At 44.5% G+C, this 17804-nt stretch overlaps 1 protein-coding gene across 7 annotated transcripts in view; it reads left to right on the top strand.

Moving 5' to 3' along the window:
- The window catches only part of EVL (Enah/Vasp-like), a 173922-nt gene that overhangs the window by 152309 nt on the left and 3809 nt on the right, over positions 1-17804 (top strand). For 4 of the 7 annotated variants that reach the window (XM_066629016.1, XM_066628997.1, XM_066629005.1 and 1 more), the window contains 9 exons: positions 2802-2863; positions 3842-4738; positions 7050-7270; positions 7453-7568; positions 8980-9040; positions 10547-10610; positions 11694-11760; positions 11869-11931; positions 16475-16541. In XM_066629016.1, the coding sequence (XP_066485113.1) occupies positions 2802-2863; positions 3842-4738; positions 7050-7270; positions 7453-7568; positions 8980-9040; positions 10547-10610; positions 11694-11760; positions 11869-11931; positions 16475-16541 (1618 nt within the window). The remainder of the gene's footprint in view (positions 1-2801; positions 2864-3841; positions 4739-7049; positions 7271-7452; positions 7569-8979; positions 9041-10546; positions 10611-11693; positions 11761-11868; positions 11932-16474; positions 16542-17804) is intronic. The other 3 variants (XM_066629026.1, XM_066629043.1, XM_066629052.1) reach the window with 3 other exon arrangements.

Consider the following 17804-nt stretch of genomic DNA (forward strand, 5'->3'; position numbering starts at 1 on the left):
GAATGTAAATAGATTCGGAAAATATGTTTTAAATTGTACTATTCCTAGCTTCATTTCATATTTCTCACTCAGCCTTCTTTGCTACTTGGAACTGAACGTGAACGTTTTATGACCTAAATTTCGTGTGTTGTTCTTATTAATACGTACGCTCAAAGAAGTGCACTATCATTCATGCTACTTAATTAACCAAAGAGAGGTCAGACTGTAACAGTAAGCAATGCATCTTCAAGATGGTTAGAGCGTAAGAGGCCATCTGGTGGGATTGCCTCAAAACTGCATGCTTTTGTAATAAACTGTACATTTGCAATGCATGAGACCAATGCAAGCACACTTACCTTGCTAGCCCTGGAGAAAAGGCAGCTAACAGATCACAAGCTGTTTTTGAAAACAGCTATTATACTTTGCTAGCCGTATACTGGTGAGGCTGATAATGGTCTGTATGTAAGGTCCTGATATGTAACAAACTTTCTCACAACACATGAGTCTAGCATAAGCACTCTGTATGTAGTTTGGCTAGTCTTGAAGTTCAGAAGGAAGTTGTGTACATTTAGAAGATGTTGACATCTAGGGTTGTTAGAAAACAACTACAGGTTGAGTCTCATTATTCACGAGGGTTCCGTTCCCAGAACTCACTTGGATGGCAAAAATCGTATTAAAGCAAATCCATTTAAAAAACAATGTCCTTTTGCTCAGTGATTTAATAGCAGCCTTGCGGAACTTTGTGATGTAAGATAAAATCATTAGGCAGACAATCCCTCAATCAGTCTCTCTCCAGGTGTTTAGAAAGACTTCACTTTGAGCCAGCAACCCCTCCCTTCGCCAATGCAGAGTGATTATCTTTCTTTCACATGCTCAGGGGAAAGGAGGAGTCGATTGCCTTGGAGTGAAGGAGAGAGAATAATTGATGGATCATCAGCCAGCTGGACCGAACTGTGACTGGAGGGTTCGGGTTGGGCCAAGTCTGGTTCAATGCAGGTCCAGGGGATAGAAGATCTGCTGATAAATAGGCTCAACTTGTATTGTATTTTGTTATGCTGGGATCTGGGGGGAGTTCTTGAGCATAGGGTTGACATCCTAACCAGTAGCAAAATTTGGGCTTGCTTGCATGTTGCTGAAATTTGTGGTGCTTACTGTATTGAACCAAGATTTGTAGGACTGAGAATAACTCCAATACTCCCTTGCATTCCTTAGGGCCCAATCCAATTCAATTTTTCAGCACTGAGGCAGCCTTTCCAATGGGGCATGCACTGTGCTGTGGGGGGGGGGGGCAGAGATACAGAGGCCTCCTCAAGGTAAGGGAACATTTGTTACCTTACCTCAGAGATGCATTGGTGGCTGCATCAGTGCTGGAAAGTTGGATAGGATTGGGCCCTTAATTGAAATCTTCCTGGTTTTTGTTCAAATCATATTTTGCTGTGGTAGTTGAACCAGCAATGTGTGATTTGAACAATCTCTTCAAACACAGTTTGATTGTGGCTTGCAATCCTGTTCAGATGTCATGGCCAGCTATGATTTGAAGAAGCTGGGAAATAAACAATGAAAGTGTGCAAGAAAGGGGAGGAAGGAATGCTTGCTCTTCATTTGTTCCTGATCCTCCAAACCATGGTCTAGAGCAGTGGGGGTCCAAGCATTTTGGGAGGAGAGCCACATCATCTCTCTGACATTGTGTCAGGGGGAAAAAAGAATTAATTTACATTTCAAATTTGAATAAATTTACATAAATGAATAACAACAACAACAATAACAGGTATTTATATACAGCCTTTCTTGGTCTTTATTCAAGACTTTATTCAAGGCGGTTTACATAGGCAGGCTTTATTTAAATCCCTTATTAAATAGGGATTTTTACAATTGAAAGAAGGTTCTTTCTTTCAAGAACCACTGTATTCAGGTGTTTCATTCCGATCTGGCTTCACATTCTGGCCTCCATCCTCCCACGCTCAGAGCAGATGGAAATAGCTCAGCTTCAGCTTGTCAGCTGCTTCAAGGTCGCACGGTGCCAGTGGCCTCGAACCGGCGACCTTGTGGATGTTATCTTCAGGCAGACGGAGGCTCTACCCTCTAGACCAGACCTCCTGCCCAATAGAATAGAGAAGGAACTTATATGAATGAAAGAAGGTCTTGCAATAGTTCATGGCCTATAAAAGGCCTTGAACAAAGCAAGGTCGGCCTTTCCTTTGCTGCCATTGCTGCATCACGGATGTGAAACAGCAAGCGGTGGCAGGAGCCCTCATCCCACAGCTCACGCAAGAGGTTGAACAGTTGGCTGTCAGGCTGAGAGCAGTTGCGTCAGGCCAGCACGGGCTCCAGAAATTCTCCGGAGGGCCAGAAGCTCACTGGAGACTGGGGGCTCCCCGCAGGCTGGATTAGGAGTCCTCAAGGGCCGCAAGTGGCCCCAGGGCCGGGGTTTGGGCACCCCTGGTCTATAGAATTGAGAATGTGATGTCTGAATGTGATCTCTGGTTTCATTGTAAATGTATAGTGGAGTCTGACTTCTGAGTTCAGTGAAGTCTGTTTCTCACATCTAGTGCCCGACAGGTATGCACGCAGTGTTGCTTGTTGGAGAAGGGTCACATGCATCACCAAATGCACAATCTCTCATTTCACAAAACGCTCCCCACATTCAGCAAACATATGAAGGGGAGAGTAGGACCTCATCTAATAGGGGACATCCACCAAAACTGAGTGTTGGGAGAGTTAGATCAGACAAAAGAAAATATTTCTTTACCCAGCGTGTAATTAATCTATAGAACTTCTTGCATCAGAACTAAGACTGAATTCTTTCTCAACCTATGTTTTAGGCAGGCAATGGATCAGCAGCAGCAGCGCCAAGAATCTCTGGAAAGAAGAACCTCAACCACAGGCATGTATCTTGCTTCTTGAAGCAACGCAGACCCAGCCTTTCCTCCTGCTTGTCTCCTCTAATCTTTGGCTGCTCCCTCTGTTCTTATGGGAACAGGTTGACCTAATACATATTGCTATAATTATTTTGTGACTTCAAAACTTCTCAGTCAGACAGTGATACAAATCCATAATGGAATGTAGGAGGGTCATTGTGCGTATGCTGTTGAAGTTCAAGGAACAGACCCTTGAAACTCAGTTCAGACTACAGTGGGATTTCAGTTGCATTTTGACACCCAAAAATTAAACCAACCTGGGCTGAAAATAGCATGTGACATGAATTTTAAATCTACTTTGGTTACATTTCATATCTCTTTCACATTCTGTCTTGTATTAGCATACAGATATAGCACAAACAGCCCAGCCCTATTGAAAGGCAGGGGGTAATGTTAGAAGCACGGAAGTTTTCTTTCTTTAAACTATTTATGCTCTGCTTTTCTTGCATGTTCAAAGTGGCTTACAACAAAATTGAAAATACGAAATTTACAACATAGGACAGTAAAACAGTTGACAACAGCAGAGGAGGTAAAAACAGCTGAACAAACACTGTGGAGACATCAGGCCAAATCATAAACCGCCTTCAAAAAGTCTTCCACTGGCAAAATAAAAAATCCTCAGTGGGGGCCAGACAGATCTCCTGGGACAGGAAGTCCCACAACCTGGGGTCTGCTCCAGAGAAGCCTGTGCTCTGTGTGTGTGTGTGTGTGTGTGTGTGTGTGTGTGTGTGTGTGTGTGTGTGTGTGTGTGTAGCTCTTCTAGTTTCATCTGGACATCCAGAAACCCAATGTCTGCACTAACTTTGTGGGGTTTTTTCCCTAAGTGTTGGCTTTTAATTGGTTTATTTAAGTCCCTCCTTTCCCTCAGCATGCTGCCTTCTTTCATTCCTCAGTTCATACCCATTTTATTCTTTTCTTTCCCTTTTTTTTCCTGTTCTTTTTAGTCTCCACCCTTCAGATAAAAGTGTCTTCTTCCCCTTTCCACTGCCAGTCTCCTCCTCCTGACTACAGTAACTACAATGCCTCCTCTTCCACTGGTGCTGTTCCACCTCCACCTCCTTATTCCAAAGTTATCTCGTCGTCGGCATCTCCTTCTTTCCCTGAACCCTTTGGCAAAGCCCCTTTCGGCTCCCCTTGTGGGGCCAGAGAATCCCCTCTGCTTTGCCATCAACAGTTTGCCTCTGATTCCTCGCCATCTCCTGGCCCTTCCTCTTCTCCAGCCTGGCCAGGCCACAGGACTACTACACGGAGCACCAAGCAGTTCTCCTTGTCCCCACCCCCTGCCCCTGCTTCCTGTTCCCCCTTCACCCCTCATCAGCCAATGAGGCGTTCCTCTCTCTCATATTCTCCTCAGTCATCCTCTCCTCCTGTAACCTTTACACCCCCTGTGCCAAAGGGGTTGATCCTGCAGCCTCATATTCCAGTAGTCCTTCCTGTGATTCCTGCCCAGAATGGTGGAATCCAAGGGCCTACAGATAAAGTGGTCCAAGATGCCTCTGCAAATGTACCTCAAGTAGGTCTGAATGGCCACCATGAAGAACACGTAGCCACACAAATTCCTCTCAAGCCCTCTAGGACCCAGGTGAAGAGAACAGACGAGTCCTTTTTCTCGTACCTGGAAGCAGTGCCTGTTTCACATTTGCCCATTATAACCATCCCTGCTGGGTCCTTCATCCAGGCTTTTCCTCAGCCCTCTCAACTGTCACCTCATTCTCCACACCAGCTATATCAATCCATGTCGCACTTTGTTTCATTACCTCTTCATTATGCTGCTGCATCCGAGGTGAATTTGTCCAAGAGGACCCCTCCTTACATGACTTCATCCACCATTTCCCACTGGAGTAAGTACTTGGTTTGAAAGAGTTGGAACTTCCAAAGCAAAGTAGAACTGTAGCACTTAATTGTACATTATGCAGTCCAGGTTCCCTGCCAGCCGTTAACAGCCATGTAACTAGAGACTGAGGGCCCAATCTTATCCAGCTTTCTAGTGCTGGTGCTGCAGGAAAGGAAACAAACATTCCCTTACCTGGAGGAGGCCTCTGTGGTTGCTCCCCTACCACAGGATGCAGCGCACACACCATTGGCACAGCTGCACCGGCGCTGGAAAGTTGGATGGGATTTGGCCCAGAAGCCACAATCCAAAGAACCCCACAACTAGCATTGAATAGAAGTGTGAAACTGGTGCTGAGTTCTTGTAGAATTCATATACATACATACATACATGTACAAAGTGGTAAACTCTGAAGTTCAGGAGCTCCGCAGGACACTTGGTGTAATCTCACCTCACTAAGACTACACAACAAAAAAAAAAACTGTTTAGAGTGTTTTTCTCACCACTTATTCCTATTTTGTAATGTATTAAGACTTCATTTAAAGAACTAGCTCATTTCATGCCAGGCTCTTGGAGTGAGTTGCAATAGTTTAATGTGTAAAAATTGAACAAGGGAATTAAAAAATTGCCCAGATAAATGCATATTAGAGTGCTAGCCTGTGTAGGTTTTCTAAGAAATCACCTCCTATTCAGTAAAACTTACTCCCGGGTACATTTGCACCAGATTGCAGCCTTAATGTAACATGCAGTATGAACTGCCCCTCAGGTAGCCCTTGGGAAAGATGATGGCCTAGATGATGGTCTCCAACTGGAGACCACAGCGTAATGGGAAATGCAACCTTGGTGCAACCAGCACTTACCATTCCATGGAAGCAGGCATCCTGCCCCGCTACCAATCTCCCCCAAACTGAGCTCCAGTCCACCACGCTTGACCAGAAATCTGGACACAGTGGCTGCTGGGGTGATGGAACCTGGTCTGGGGGCGATCGGCGGCAGGGAAGGATGGCTCGCTGCAGAATGGTAAGCTTCGTTCATGCAGGGGAGGGAAAAGGCAGGGCATCTGGCCCACAGGACAGGATCTGGAAAGCCCTAACCTAGACATTAATGGAATGCCCTAGGCAGATTTCTCAGCTTGCCTCCTGCTGAACCTGATGCTTTTGGGGGGCTAAGGTCCTTTTGGGTGGAAAAAACAAGATTCAAGGCAGTATCTAAGCCCTTCTGCAGATGACATTGCCTCTCCTGCCATAGGAGGAGTCCCACAGCTTTGGTCCCCCTCGACTATCAAAACTTCACATATAGGCTGATGGGTTCTGAGCTGTCTGTGACAGATCAGGAGAGAGATCTTGGGGTGGTGGTGGACAGGTCGATGAAAGTGTCGACCCAATGGGCGGCGGCAGTGAAGAAGGCCAGTTCTATGCTTGGGATAATTAGAAAAGGTATTGAGAACGAAACGGCTAATATTATAATGCCGTTGTACAAATCGATGGTAAGGCCACACCTGGAGTATTGCGTCCAGTTCTGGTCGCCGCATCTCAAAAAAGACATAGTGGAAATGGAAAAGGTGCAAAAGAGAGCGACTAAGATGATTACGGGGCTGGGGCACCTTCCTTATGAGGAAAGGCTATGGCGTTTGGGCCTCTTCAGCCTAGAAAAGAGACGCCTGAGGGGGGACATGATTGAGACATACAAAATTATGCATGGGAAGGATAACGTAGATAGAGAGATGCCCTTTACACTCTCACATAACACCAGAACCAGGGGACATCCACTAAAATTGTGTGTTGGGAGAGTTAGGACAGACAAAAGAAAATATTTCTTTACTCAGTGTGTGGTCGGTCTGTGGAACTCCTTGCCTCATCTGGAGGAAAAATCCATTACGGGTTACAAGCTATGATGTGCATGTACAGCCTCCTGATTTTAGAAATGCGTTATGTCAGAACGCCAGATGCAAGGGAGGGTGCCAGAATGAGGTCTCTTGTTATCTGGTGTGCTCCCTGGGGCATTTGGTGGACCGCTGTGAGATACAGGAAGCTGGGCTAGATGGGCCTATGGCCTGATCCAGTGTGGCTGTTCTTATGTTCTGCACATGCAGTTATAAGACTATCTGCCATAAAAGTTTGTAGTAAGAATAAGTGAGATAATACCCATGAGCACTTTGATCACGAATGCAGTTTTTATATGGTAAATGCTGTTGTTTGGTGGACCTAGAAATGAACTTTCTCCTGTCGTTGGAGCAGGCAATGAAAAGAGGAAGACTAGGAGTAAAGGGTGCAAGAAAATGTCTTAGATTTCTTAAACAATTATTATTGTTTATGTTTCAGGCCCTGCCCTTCCATCAGGTCACCCCTCTGCCGCTGCTGGAATCCCCACCTCATCTGGTGGACCGCCACCTCCCCCACCGCCACCAGTACCTCCCCCACCAACAGGAACTGCGCCTCCCCCTCCTCCTCCGTTGCCAGCAGGAGGAAGTTGCACTGATGATGGATCAGTGTCGGGACTAGCGGCAGCTCTGGCTGGTGCCAAACTAAGGAGAGTACAACGGGTAAGAAGCTTGTTGTGGCCACTGGCTTGATGAATTTTGCTATTCCCCTTGGTTCCTTTAGAATGTATGTCATCGTATTCAGTCCAGCCTGCTCATGCAAGCTTTAGCCTTCTGTGTTGTGAAGTCAAGCTCTGAGTCCCGAGTGTCTGGGATCCCTAAAATGCTGATTTCTGTCTCAAAAGCCAGAGGATGGATCAGGAGGTTCCAGTCCCAGTGGGGCTTCCAAAAGCGATGCCAATCGAACGAGCAGTGGAGGAGGAGGACTAATGGAAGAAATGAATAAACTCCTGGCAAAAAGGTTGGTGGTCCGGAACCCTTTTTACAGTCACTGAAGGATGGTGTGTTTTGCATTATCTGTGAACAGCAGTACAGTTGGCCTGCATTGCATATAAGTTGCTGTTGAGCAGGAGGTCTGGTCTAGAGGGTGGAGCCTCCATTTGCCTGAAGATAACATCCACAGGTCGCCAGTTCGAGGCCACCGACACCGTGCGACTTTGGACAAGCTGAGCCGAGTTATTCCATCTGCTCTGAGAGTGGGAGGATGGAGGCCAGAATGTGAAACCAGATAAAGAAAGTAACACCTGAATGTTGTGGTTCTTGAAAGATAGAACCTTCTTTCAATTGTAAAAATCCCTTCAGGGATTTAAATAGCCTGCCTATGTAAACCGCCTTGAATAAAGTCTGAGGAGAAATCTGATGACTAAGAAAGGCGGTATATAAATACCTGTATTATTATTATTATTATTATTTTTCTTTTCTAGTACAGCGAACAGTGCTGTTTTGCAAGGAAAAAGGTGCTATTTATGCATGGAAGAAAATAATGAAAGTTATACTGTAATTTCACACACTCCCCAGGAGAGGAATGCCCCAGGACTAAGGGGCAAATCCTATCCAATTTTCCAGCACTGATGCAGCTGTGCCAATGGGGTGTGTGTGTGTGAGTGTGTGCTGCATCCTGTGCTCAGGGGATAGTCATGGCGATCTCCTCAAGGTAAAGGGCTATTTGTTCCCTTACCTTGGGGCTGCATTGCAGCTACATCAGTGCTGGAAAGTTGGATAGAATTGGGCCCTAAAAAGCGATATGTGGAATCTCCATTTTAAGTCCAGTGAATTGCAGAAAAGTCTTGCTTTAGTGAGGGTCTGAAAAAGGGGTGTCAGACATAAGGCCCATGGGCCAAATGCAACCCTGGAAGCAGTTTCTCTGGCCCCCATTATAACTGGGCTCTACCAGCTTTGGTCTCTCTCATATCTTGAAAATATGAAAAGGATTTGCCCATTTTCTCTTCTGTCATTTGAGGCTAATGAGTTTCTGTGTGGGAACAAATGGCTTTTTTCTGGCCATCATCTGCTTAATGATGTCACTTTCTGCTTAATGATGTCACCTCCGGCCCTCAGCAGGCACCATGAATGCTAACGTATGAAAGACGTTTGACATCCCTCTTCTGAAAGATGGTTCTAGTGTGGAAGCAAGTGCGTAGGGCCAAATGACCCCACTGGATCTATCTGAACTCAACAGCCTTTACCACCTGTGTCGCCTCATGAGCCTTGTCTGTTATTTGGGCTGACTTGGTTTGGATTCTTTTCTTTATGCACAAAAATAATCTACTGAAGTAAAAGGGACAAAAACCAACACGGTCAGTTCTCTGTGACAGCAGCAAATGCTTTTCCCAAGAGACTGGTTTATAAACTCTCTTTCATTCTGTTCTAAGGAGGAAAGCAGCATCGCAGTCAGACAAGCCAGCAGACAAAAAAGAAGAGGAAAGCCAAAATGTAAGTGGAAGGTTCACTCACATTCTAGAGCAGTGGTTCTCACACATTTAGCACCAGGACCCACTTTTTAGAATGAGAATCTATCAGGGCCCACCAGAAGTGATGTCATGATTAGAATTGACATATTCAAGCAGGAACATTTATCACAGTCCTAGGCTGCAGTCCTACCCACACTTACCCAGGAGTAAGTCCCATTGACTATCATTGTTAAAATCATATACTGTACATAGTAGCCTGTTAAAAGTACAGATCTGTAACATTTCCCCAGATGTAGTCGCATACCATGGTATAGTATTGGCAACCTTCAGTCTCGAAAGACTATGGTATCGCGCTCTGAAAGGTGGTTCTGGCACAGCGTCTAGTGTGGCTGAAAAGGCCAATCCGGGAGTGACAATCCCTTCCACACCGGGAGCAAGTGCAGTCTGTCCCTGGTCTGTCTCCCTGGCTACATGGTAGCATCAAATCTAATAGATTAAAAATAAATATTGAAATGAACGGGGACCCACCTGAAATTGGTTCACGACCCACCTAGTGGGTCCTGACCCACATTTTGATAAATACTGCTCTGGAGTTTTCAAATGTGAAAAGGGTTTCCTGATTTGGCTGCTGGATCGCACAGTCCATTGGCTGGACATTAGAATGATAAGCAAAGTAGGTTGATTTTCAGAGATGTAAACAAACAAAATATGGCTGGCTGACAAAAAGTGTTGAGAGCCATTCTGGGTACTTAGTGTTGAACCATGACTTGGCAACTCTGAATTCAAAAACCCACTTAGCCATGAAGCTCACTGGGTAATCTTGGACCGATTTCTCTCCCAGCCTAATTTCATGAGGTGATTGTGACATTATAATGGGAGAGGGGAAAACCCTGTACATTACTGGTTCCCAAAGTTTTTAGCACGAGGACCCACTTTTTTTAAACGACACTCTATCGGGTCCCACCTAGCTTTCCTAGACTTTTAAAAAAGAAGATCTGTAAAGAAATAATATTTTAATTGTTTAAGTAACAATAATCAGAAAAGAGACCCTCAAACATTTATCTCCCTATATTTACACATGCTTGCAAACTGCAGGAGCTGAGCTCTTTATAGGGTAATGAGCAGCTATACTATCTGATTTTTTTAATAGGCTCAGGGCTTGAGGTAATTAGTTACCGGATATTGACATCACTCTTTGGTGACCTACCAAAAATCAGGTCACAACTCACCAGTGGGTCCTGACCCACAGTTTGGGAACCACTGCTTTTCATCATCCTGAGCTCCATAGGGGACAGGAGAGAAAAAGAAAACAAAAAGACAAAATCAGGGACCTGATTATTTTTGAGAGGTGAAAAACTGGAATTTTCTGTTTGATCATGGACAAGGCATTGCTTTGTTGTGGATCTTGAAAAGTAGGAATGCCACAACTAGGAGGAAAGCTCTTAGTATAGCAGTCATAGGGAAATGCTTTTTTTTAATGAGATGTTAAACTGAAACTTCGTTTACTGTGTCTTTTTTTTTTTTTTAGGAAGATGCAAGCACCTCGCCATCGCCTGTTACACGAGGCCCTGTTCAGCAGCAGAATTCCTCAGGTATTCATTCCTGTTACCCAGCAGTTCTCAAACTCTCAGGGAGAGTTTGAGCCACGCTAAGTTCTTGCAGGGGCGGGGAGGGGAAGGCAGCGACGCAATCCCCAGGTTCGCGCCCCTAAGAGGGGTGTAGGGACTGGCATGCACTTTCTAGTCCCTGCAGGAGCCTCCCAGGGGTGCGGGAAGCCCTGTGTGACCCTCCGCAGGACTCCCTGAGCTGTAGAAAGTGAAAGCGGAGCGATCGCACCCCTCCTCTGGAAGTGGGGCGTGATCGCAAACCGGAAGTGGGATGCGATCTCTCTGCTTTCACTTTCTGACGCTTGGGGAGCCCTGTGGAGGGTTGCGCAGAGTTCCCTGCACCCCCAGGAGGCTGCTGCAGGGACTGGTAAGTGTATGCCAGTCCCTGCACCCCCCCTTAGCGACATGATCCTGGGGATTGCGTTGCTGCCTCCCCCCGCCCCTGAGTCCAGGGCCCAACGCCCCACTTTGAGAACCACTGCTGTTACCTGTTATTTTCTCTTAATTTAAACAAACACATGCACACAGATTTCAAGTATTTCAAGTTGGTGTCCTATTTCTGAACAAGAAGTACAAGAAGTGACCATCTCAGCAAAGCAGGATGTTTGATATCAAACAGAAAGTAACCTGATTAGATTCCAATGAAATTAGTTTTTCTCTTCCCCCCCTTACAGAGTCCCTCCTTTGGATATTACTTGAGAGTCAAAACAGGAAGCATGTACATGCTTCAAGCTGTATATTTTTGTGAAAATTTGCACTGAATGTTAAGAAGCCAAAAGTCAGAATTTCCTGTTTCTTTAGCCCACAGCAAACAGAATTCATTTGCTCAGCATCAGCTGAACGAAGCCTCCTTTAACAGTCTCACATTTTTGTTAATAGTTTCCCAATTTAGCAGGCATTTCATTATTCTTAGCCTAGATCTGTTTGTTTAGGTTTATCTCTCTAGAACATCTGTCCTTGTTAAGGAAAGGAAGCAAGCCATAAAGGAAAATCAGAGTTTTTTTTTCAATTTTAAAAGAGCCTCCACCATCCAACCAATGCTCTTAATTTTTTTTTTTTTTAAACCAGATGCTGGGAAGAAGCCTTGGGAAAGAAGCAACTCTGTGGAAAAACCTGTTACTTCATTACTTTCTAGGTGAGCTGCAGAGGATCCTGTCTAGATTGCCTGCATGTATTGAACTGTGAGCGCATGATGCTTCTGTGCATGGTCATTTCATGTCCTCTTTTCATTCCATTGCCGTAGAAGCCTATCAGTGGAAAAGAGCCCCGAAACTAAGAGCTCCGTTCAATTCGCAGCATCTTTTAGGTACTGGATAAAAAACTGCTTTGGCGCCTTTGCTATCTCATGTCTTGCCCTTTGCAAAATCATGAAATTCTTCTGCTAACGATCTGTTTGCCTGGCTGCCACTTGCCACTATTATTTCTCCTCTGCTGTTCAATAAAAGTTCATCTCAGAAAGGTTTGTGTAATGAAGAGGATCACTAAGGGAGGACACTTTGCTGAATTTTGTAAAACATACCCGTGTCCAATCCCCTGAGGAATTTGGCACACCTGAAGGGGTTGGGAGTAAGCCCTATTGACTATAATGAGACTTACTTCTGAGTAGACATGCACAGGATTGGGCTGTTAGTTGCCAAAATGGCCTTAGCAAAGTTACACGAAGGAGATCCAAAGCAGAGTTTAGCTGGTCCATTCAAGGAAATGGAAAGAGAGTCTGGTCCAACAAGAAGCTGACGGAACAAACCAAGATCCAGGTCTACAGAGCTTGCATCCTGAGTACACTTCTGTACTGCAGCGAGTCATGGACTCTTCGCTCACAACAGGAGAGGAAACTGAACGCTTTCCACATGCGCTGCCACCGACGCATCCTCGGCATCACCTGGCAGGACAAAGTTCCAAGCAGTCCTGGAACCTTTCAGAGCGCGATACCAGAGTCTTTCGAGACTGAAGGTTGCCAACAACAATGACAAGTACAGCCAAACTGAGGGCCTATTCTTATCCCCAGCCCCCAAGGGTAGTTTTGAAATGTAGCACAGTAAAAAAGGGGTTCCTGGTTTCATGAAATGCACTGAACCTGTGGTGATGGAGACATCGGCACCATACACACAAGTCATAAGCTGTTATTCAGGCCACTCATAGATGACTGGCAGTGACACACATGGTGAAGCAATCATGTGATGTGCACATAGTCAGTGATCGATTGGTGCTCTGCAAAGTGACACGGGCCAAGTTGGTAACCAATTTTTGATGAGTACCCCAGCAAAGATTGTAGTGGAAGTGAATTCCAAGGTATTTAAAGCTTTTGACCTGTTCCAGTTTCTCCCCTCCAATAGACCAAGTACCTGGGCTCCATGATTTTGAAAAGACCATAACTTTGGTTTTCTAAGAGTTCAGTTCAAGTTTGTTACAGTTCAGATAGTCAGAAGTTCTATTTAAAAGTCGCTTAAGTCCAATAGGTGTGCAGGATACTAGCACTGCATCATCTGCATAAAGCAATGCTGGAATATGGAAAAATGTCCATCTATCTGAAGCAAAAAGGGGGTAAAATCGTGTAGAAAAAGATTAAAAAGAGTGGGTGCTAAAATGCACCCCTGTTTCACTCCCCTTTCGACCTGAATTTTGGGAGTCAATTTCCCCGAAGATGTAAATTTAATTTGGCAGGTGGTGCCTGTATAAAATTTCTGAATAAGAGTAAGAAGTCTAGGGTCTATATTGAGTTTAACTAGTTTGTCCCATAGCAGCGATCTATTAATGGAGTCAAAGGCTCCTTTAAGATCCAGAAAAGCAACATATAATTTTTGATTTTTTAGCCTTGTGTACTTGTCAATCAGATGAGCTAAAACAGCACAGTGATCAATTGGTGAAGATCCTTTTCGAAATCCTATCTGATCCCACCCTGGAAGGCCCAGATCTTCCATCCAGGATAGCAGCTTGTTTAAAAGATGTTTTGCATAAAGTTTTCCCCCCACTGATAAAAGGCTTATAGGTCTAAAATTGGAGGGATCACGATGGTCGCCTGTTTTGTAAATAGGCACTATAGTAGCATTTGTCCATTCAGCTGGTATTATACCTGTTTGGTCCACCACTGTGAATAATGAGGATAGAATAGGGGCCCACCATTCAGGGTCCACTTTCAGGATCTCTGACAATACCAAATCTGGCCCAGGAGCTTTCCCTTGTTTACTTTGAGAGACTAGCTCTATAATTTCTTCAGTGGATACAGGAGGCCATGGGGTGGTTGCTGAAGGATTTAAAGTAAAAGATGCTAAACCACTTTCACCCTCCTGGCAATATAAGGTGGAGAAAAAGCGGCACCACTCTTGTGGGGAGATGACCATCTGAGAGCGAGGGGCAGTTTTCTGAGCAGAATTGGTGATTATACCCCAAAATTGCTTAGAATTTTTATGTTCTATGGCGGCTAGTAGTTTATACCACAAGCGGGAAGCATAATTATGTCGCTTTTCTTGGATCAGTTGTTTCAGCTGCTTCTTTAGAATAAAATATGTATCGGGAATTTGAATAGCCCCTGAATAGCAGTATTGCTGGTAAACGGATCTAATCTGATTTTTGAGATCCATACAATTCCTATCAAACCAAGGGGATATTGTTTGGGATCCCTCCCCTGTACCACCTTTAGCAGAGGGTATACTAGTGTAGGAGACTAAAGTGGATGAAACCCTAGAGATTAATAACTCATATATCTTAATTAGTTCTATCGGATCTGACTCATTTAAAAGTTGGATTCTATAGCTCTTGTACGGCTCCGTGTAGAGTAGTTCGCTCATTTTCTGATTAATTGTAGTATTCCACATGATTTTAGGCCTAATTTCATATTCATTTTCAAGCTCTACATCAGGGGTGGAGTACTGGAAAGAACCTAAATCTAGCTTGAGTATTAAAGGAAAATGGTCACTCATTCCTAGATCATCAACCAAAAAATCAATAACATTGACCTTGAGGTGAAGTGGAACCAAGAAATAATCTATAACACTTGAACCAATGGCTGAAGCATAAGTGAATTCACTTGAATTGGGGAAATCTACAAGGCCATTTAACCATATTGTATTAAAATTGACACAGAATCTGGCCAAATAGAGGCCAGCTGCATTCGTTTTATTATCTTTGGAAAATCTTTTTTTTCCCAATCGATTCTTTTTTAGTCAGGGCAATCGTTATATACCTGCTGCTCTCAAGGTATTTAATGCCAAGGTATCGGCACAGCTCCTGTACGGGTGCCCTATCTGGATTAGCTCTATAAATCACACCCTTGAGAGTATCCAAGCTAAATTTTTGAGGGCTATCCTGGGTTTACCCAAATCTGTACCATACTCTGCATTATGTTTGGAGACCAGACAATCGCTCTTAGTATCAAGAGCATGGCTTTTAACCATACGCTATTGGCTCCAATTACATTATAACGTGAAACCAGGCAATCTCCTATCCAGAATGCTATCTGAGTCTGGTTCTTCTAAAAGGTATAGCCAAATTAAATCAAAAATCGAATCAATTGGTTTTTCATTGGATTTTTTAAGTTTCTATCCATTCCCTGAAGTTTATCAAAGGGTAAAGCAAAGAATGCTAGACATTAAGGCACATAACCTCTTTGAACTTGCTTCTAGAATTTGCTCCCCTCTTAATTTCTCTATCCCGCTAAAGTATGGGCAAATGGCTCCTTATCTGAGTATTCTGATCAACCCCTCTGAACGTCGTGCAATCTCTTTGGCAAGATTCAATGTGTTTCCATCCAAGGTCACAGAAGGCAGATATAGGCAAATACCATATAAAGAATGCCTCTGCCCTTGTAATTTGGGAAATGTTGAATCAATCATACACATTCTTTTTTATTGTCCTTGGCACACTAGATCCCGCCACACTTACATGACTCCACTTCTCGGCAAAATGAATGGGCTTTCGGATGAGGCAAAATTGAAGTGTCTCCTAATGACTGCTCACCAGATGTGCTAGAGGGAATTTCTAAATTTTTACTTTTGGTGATTTCCAAGCCTTCTTAATGTAATTTGTCAAAAATGTTGATATTTTATGTTGAACTGTAAATGTTTTATTAGTAATTTAGTATCTTAACTCCGTTTTTGATAAACGGGATTAGGACTAATTATGTTTAGTCAGTGATCCCCATGTAGCTCACGTCACACCAGATAAAATGGGCCACCTGGTTAGATCTTTCTTCTTGAACAGATCAGGCAGCCCCAACACCATTTGCTTGCTGTGCACTGCACAGTCTTTACCATGTGAGGTCCCTCTGGCTCAGGCATTGGAACAAGGCTAACTGCATGGGTAAAAGTTAGCACTGTGTATAGGTGGTGCTGTTTTTATCAGTGTATCCAGTTTTGAGTGGTTTTATGCAAAAACAAAAGCCGGTGTGCCTGGGAGAGAAGCTGAAAATGAAAATGTACAAAGCAGCCGTTCTAACCTCGAAGCCTTTGCTAATGTAGCACAGTAAATGTTTAACCACAGCGAAAGACTCTGCAATAAAGTAGTCATGGAAACTATCTGGATCAGCATTACAGATCAAAAGTCCTCACGTACATTTAGGCTTGCTCCTTCCTTTTTCTCATGCACACTCTGTTTGGAAACAGAGATCTTTCAATGACCATGCAGGGCAGGGCTTAATGCTGCTTATTTATAAGATCATACTACTTCTAAGTGTTGCAAGAGGGAGCACTGGAGTATCAAACCAATTAACTTTTCCTGTGAGCTATGTGGGTTTCCGCCACTATTTGGTATAATATGGAATTGCTAACAGGATGGTGTAATAAACCTAGCAGCTTTGAAACACAGCAGGGAATTTCCTCCTTTATCTGTCTGCTTTTTGCTCTCTCTTTCTTGAGGATGAAGCCGGCAAGCAGCAGCAACGATGTGGCAATGGACACCTTAGATTTTGATCGCATGAAACAAGTGAGTTGGAAGTTTGTCCGTTCTTGGTTGAAGATGGGAGAGAGCTTTTAATTAATTAATTAAACCAGCTTCATCCCTAACTGCAAACCTTGCTGAGGCTATGTTAGGGAGAACTTGCCTGGGCCCTAGAACAATGTCAACAGGGGACTATGCTGACTCTAAAGGCCACTGTATAGGTTACAAAAATGTGTTTCAGAACCTCTGCAGATACGTGAATCTGTGGATACATTAATCCCTCCAGAGGTGAGGGGAGCACAACTCCGGAGGGTCTTTTGAATCTGGCAGAAGCCATGCACGTCCGCCCATGGCCTCTACCAGACTTAGAATGATGTAAAATACCAAAAAATGCTACTTCTGGTTTCTCCATGAAAACCATAAATGACTTTTTAATGCCTTATAAGACATAGGGAGTCCTGAGGAAGCTCTCCAGGGTTTCCCCGGGCCTCCCTATGCCTTAAAGGCATTACAAACGTCGCTTCTGCTTTTCACAGAGAAATTTTAAGTCACGGTTTTTTTTTTGCTATTTTCTATCATTCTGAGCCTGGCGGAGGCCGTGGGTGGACATGTGTTACCTCTGCCGGCCTACGAAGATCCTCCTGAGGTAAGCATAGGTGAGGAGAGGGTGAGGGTGGGACATAGGGGGCTCTTCTGCATCCGCAGATAAGGGCTCCACAGATACAGGAACCCCCCTGTCATGGAAGGCACTGGGCAGCCTAATTCTAATGTTGTTTTGAACCAGCACATGCCCTCCATACCAACTCTCAAATGTAGCAGATGTGCCTTACGGCATTTTTGTGCCAACTTGAGAGCTGGCACTGCCAGCACAAGGCAAGGAGGTGTGCTGGCTTTCTGGTGCTAGATCCCAAAGTTGCACCAGCCAACACAGGTAGGATTGTGTCAGGCGGTACAGGGGATGGGAGAGGGAGAGTGTTCTGGGGATGAGGAGGGAGCATTTATGGGCAGGAGAAGAGTGGAATAGGGGGAAGATCGAGCCTGGGAAGGGGTGAGATCGGTAGCAGCACACGCCGTATCCTAAGTCTGTGCTTCCAGGCTTTCTACCCAGGTTTCTCGGTTTTGCATCAGCTAAATAGCCTGCACAGATGTGAGCATATAGGGCAGGCTGGGGTGTTACACAGAGTAAGGAAAAAATATCTCTTTACTCTGAGGTTACCTTCAGCAGCCTCATCCCTTCAGCAGCCTCATCCAGCCGTGCATTGGATACAGCACATGCCATTGTGGCCTGGCTCTATCAGCATAGGTTAG

The sequence above is a fragment of the Tiliqua scincoides genome, chromosome 1 (genome assembly GCF_035046505.1).
Source record: "Tiliqua scincoides isolate rTilSci1 chromosome 1, rTilSci1.hap2, whole genome shotgun sequence".
Taxonomy (NCBI): domain Eukaryota; kingdom Metazoa; phylum Chordata; class Lepidosauria; order Squamata; family Scincidae; genus Tiliqua; species Tiliqua scincoides.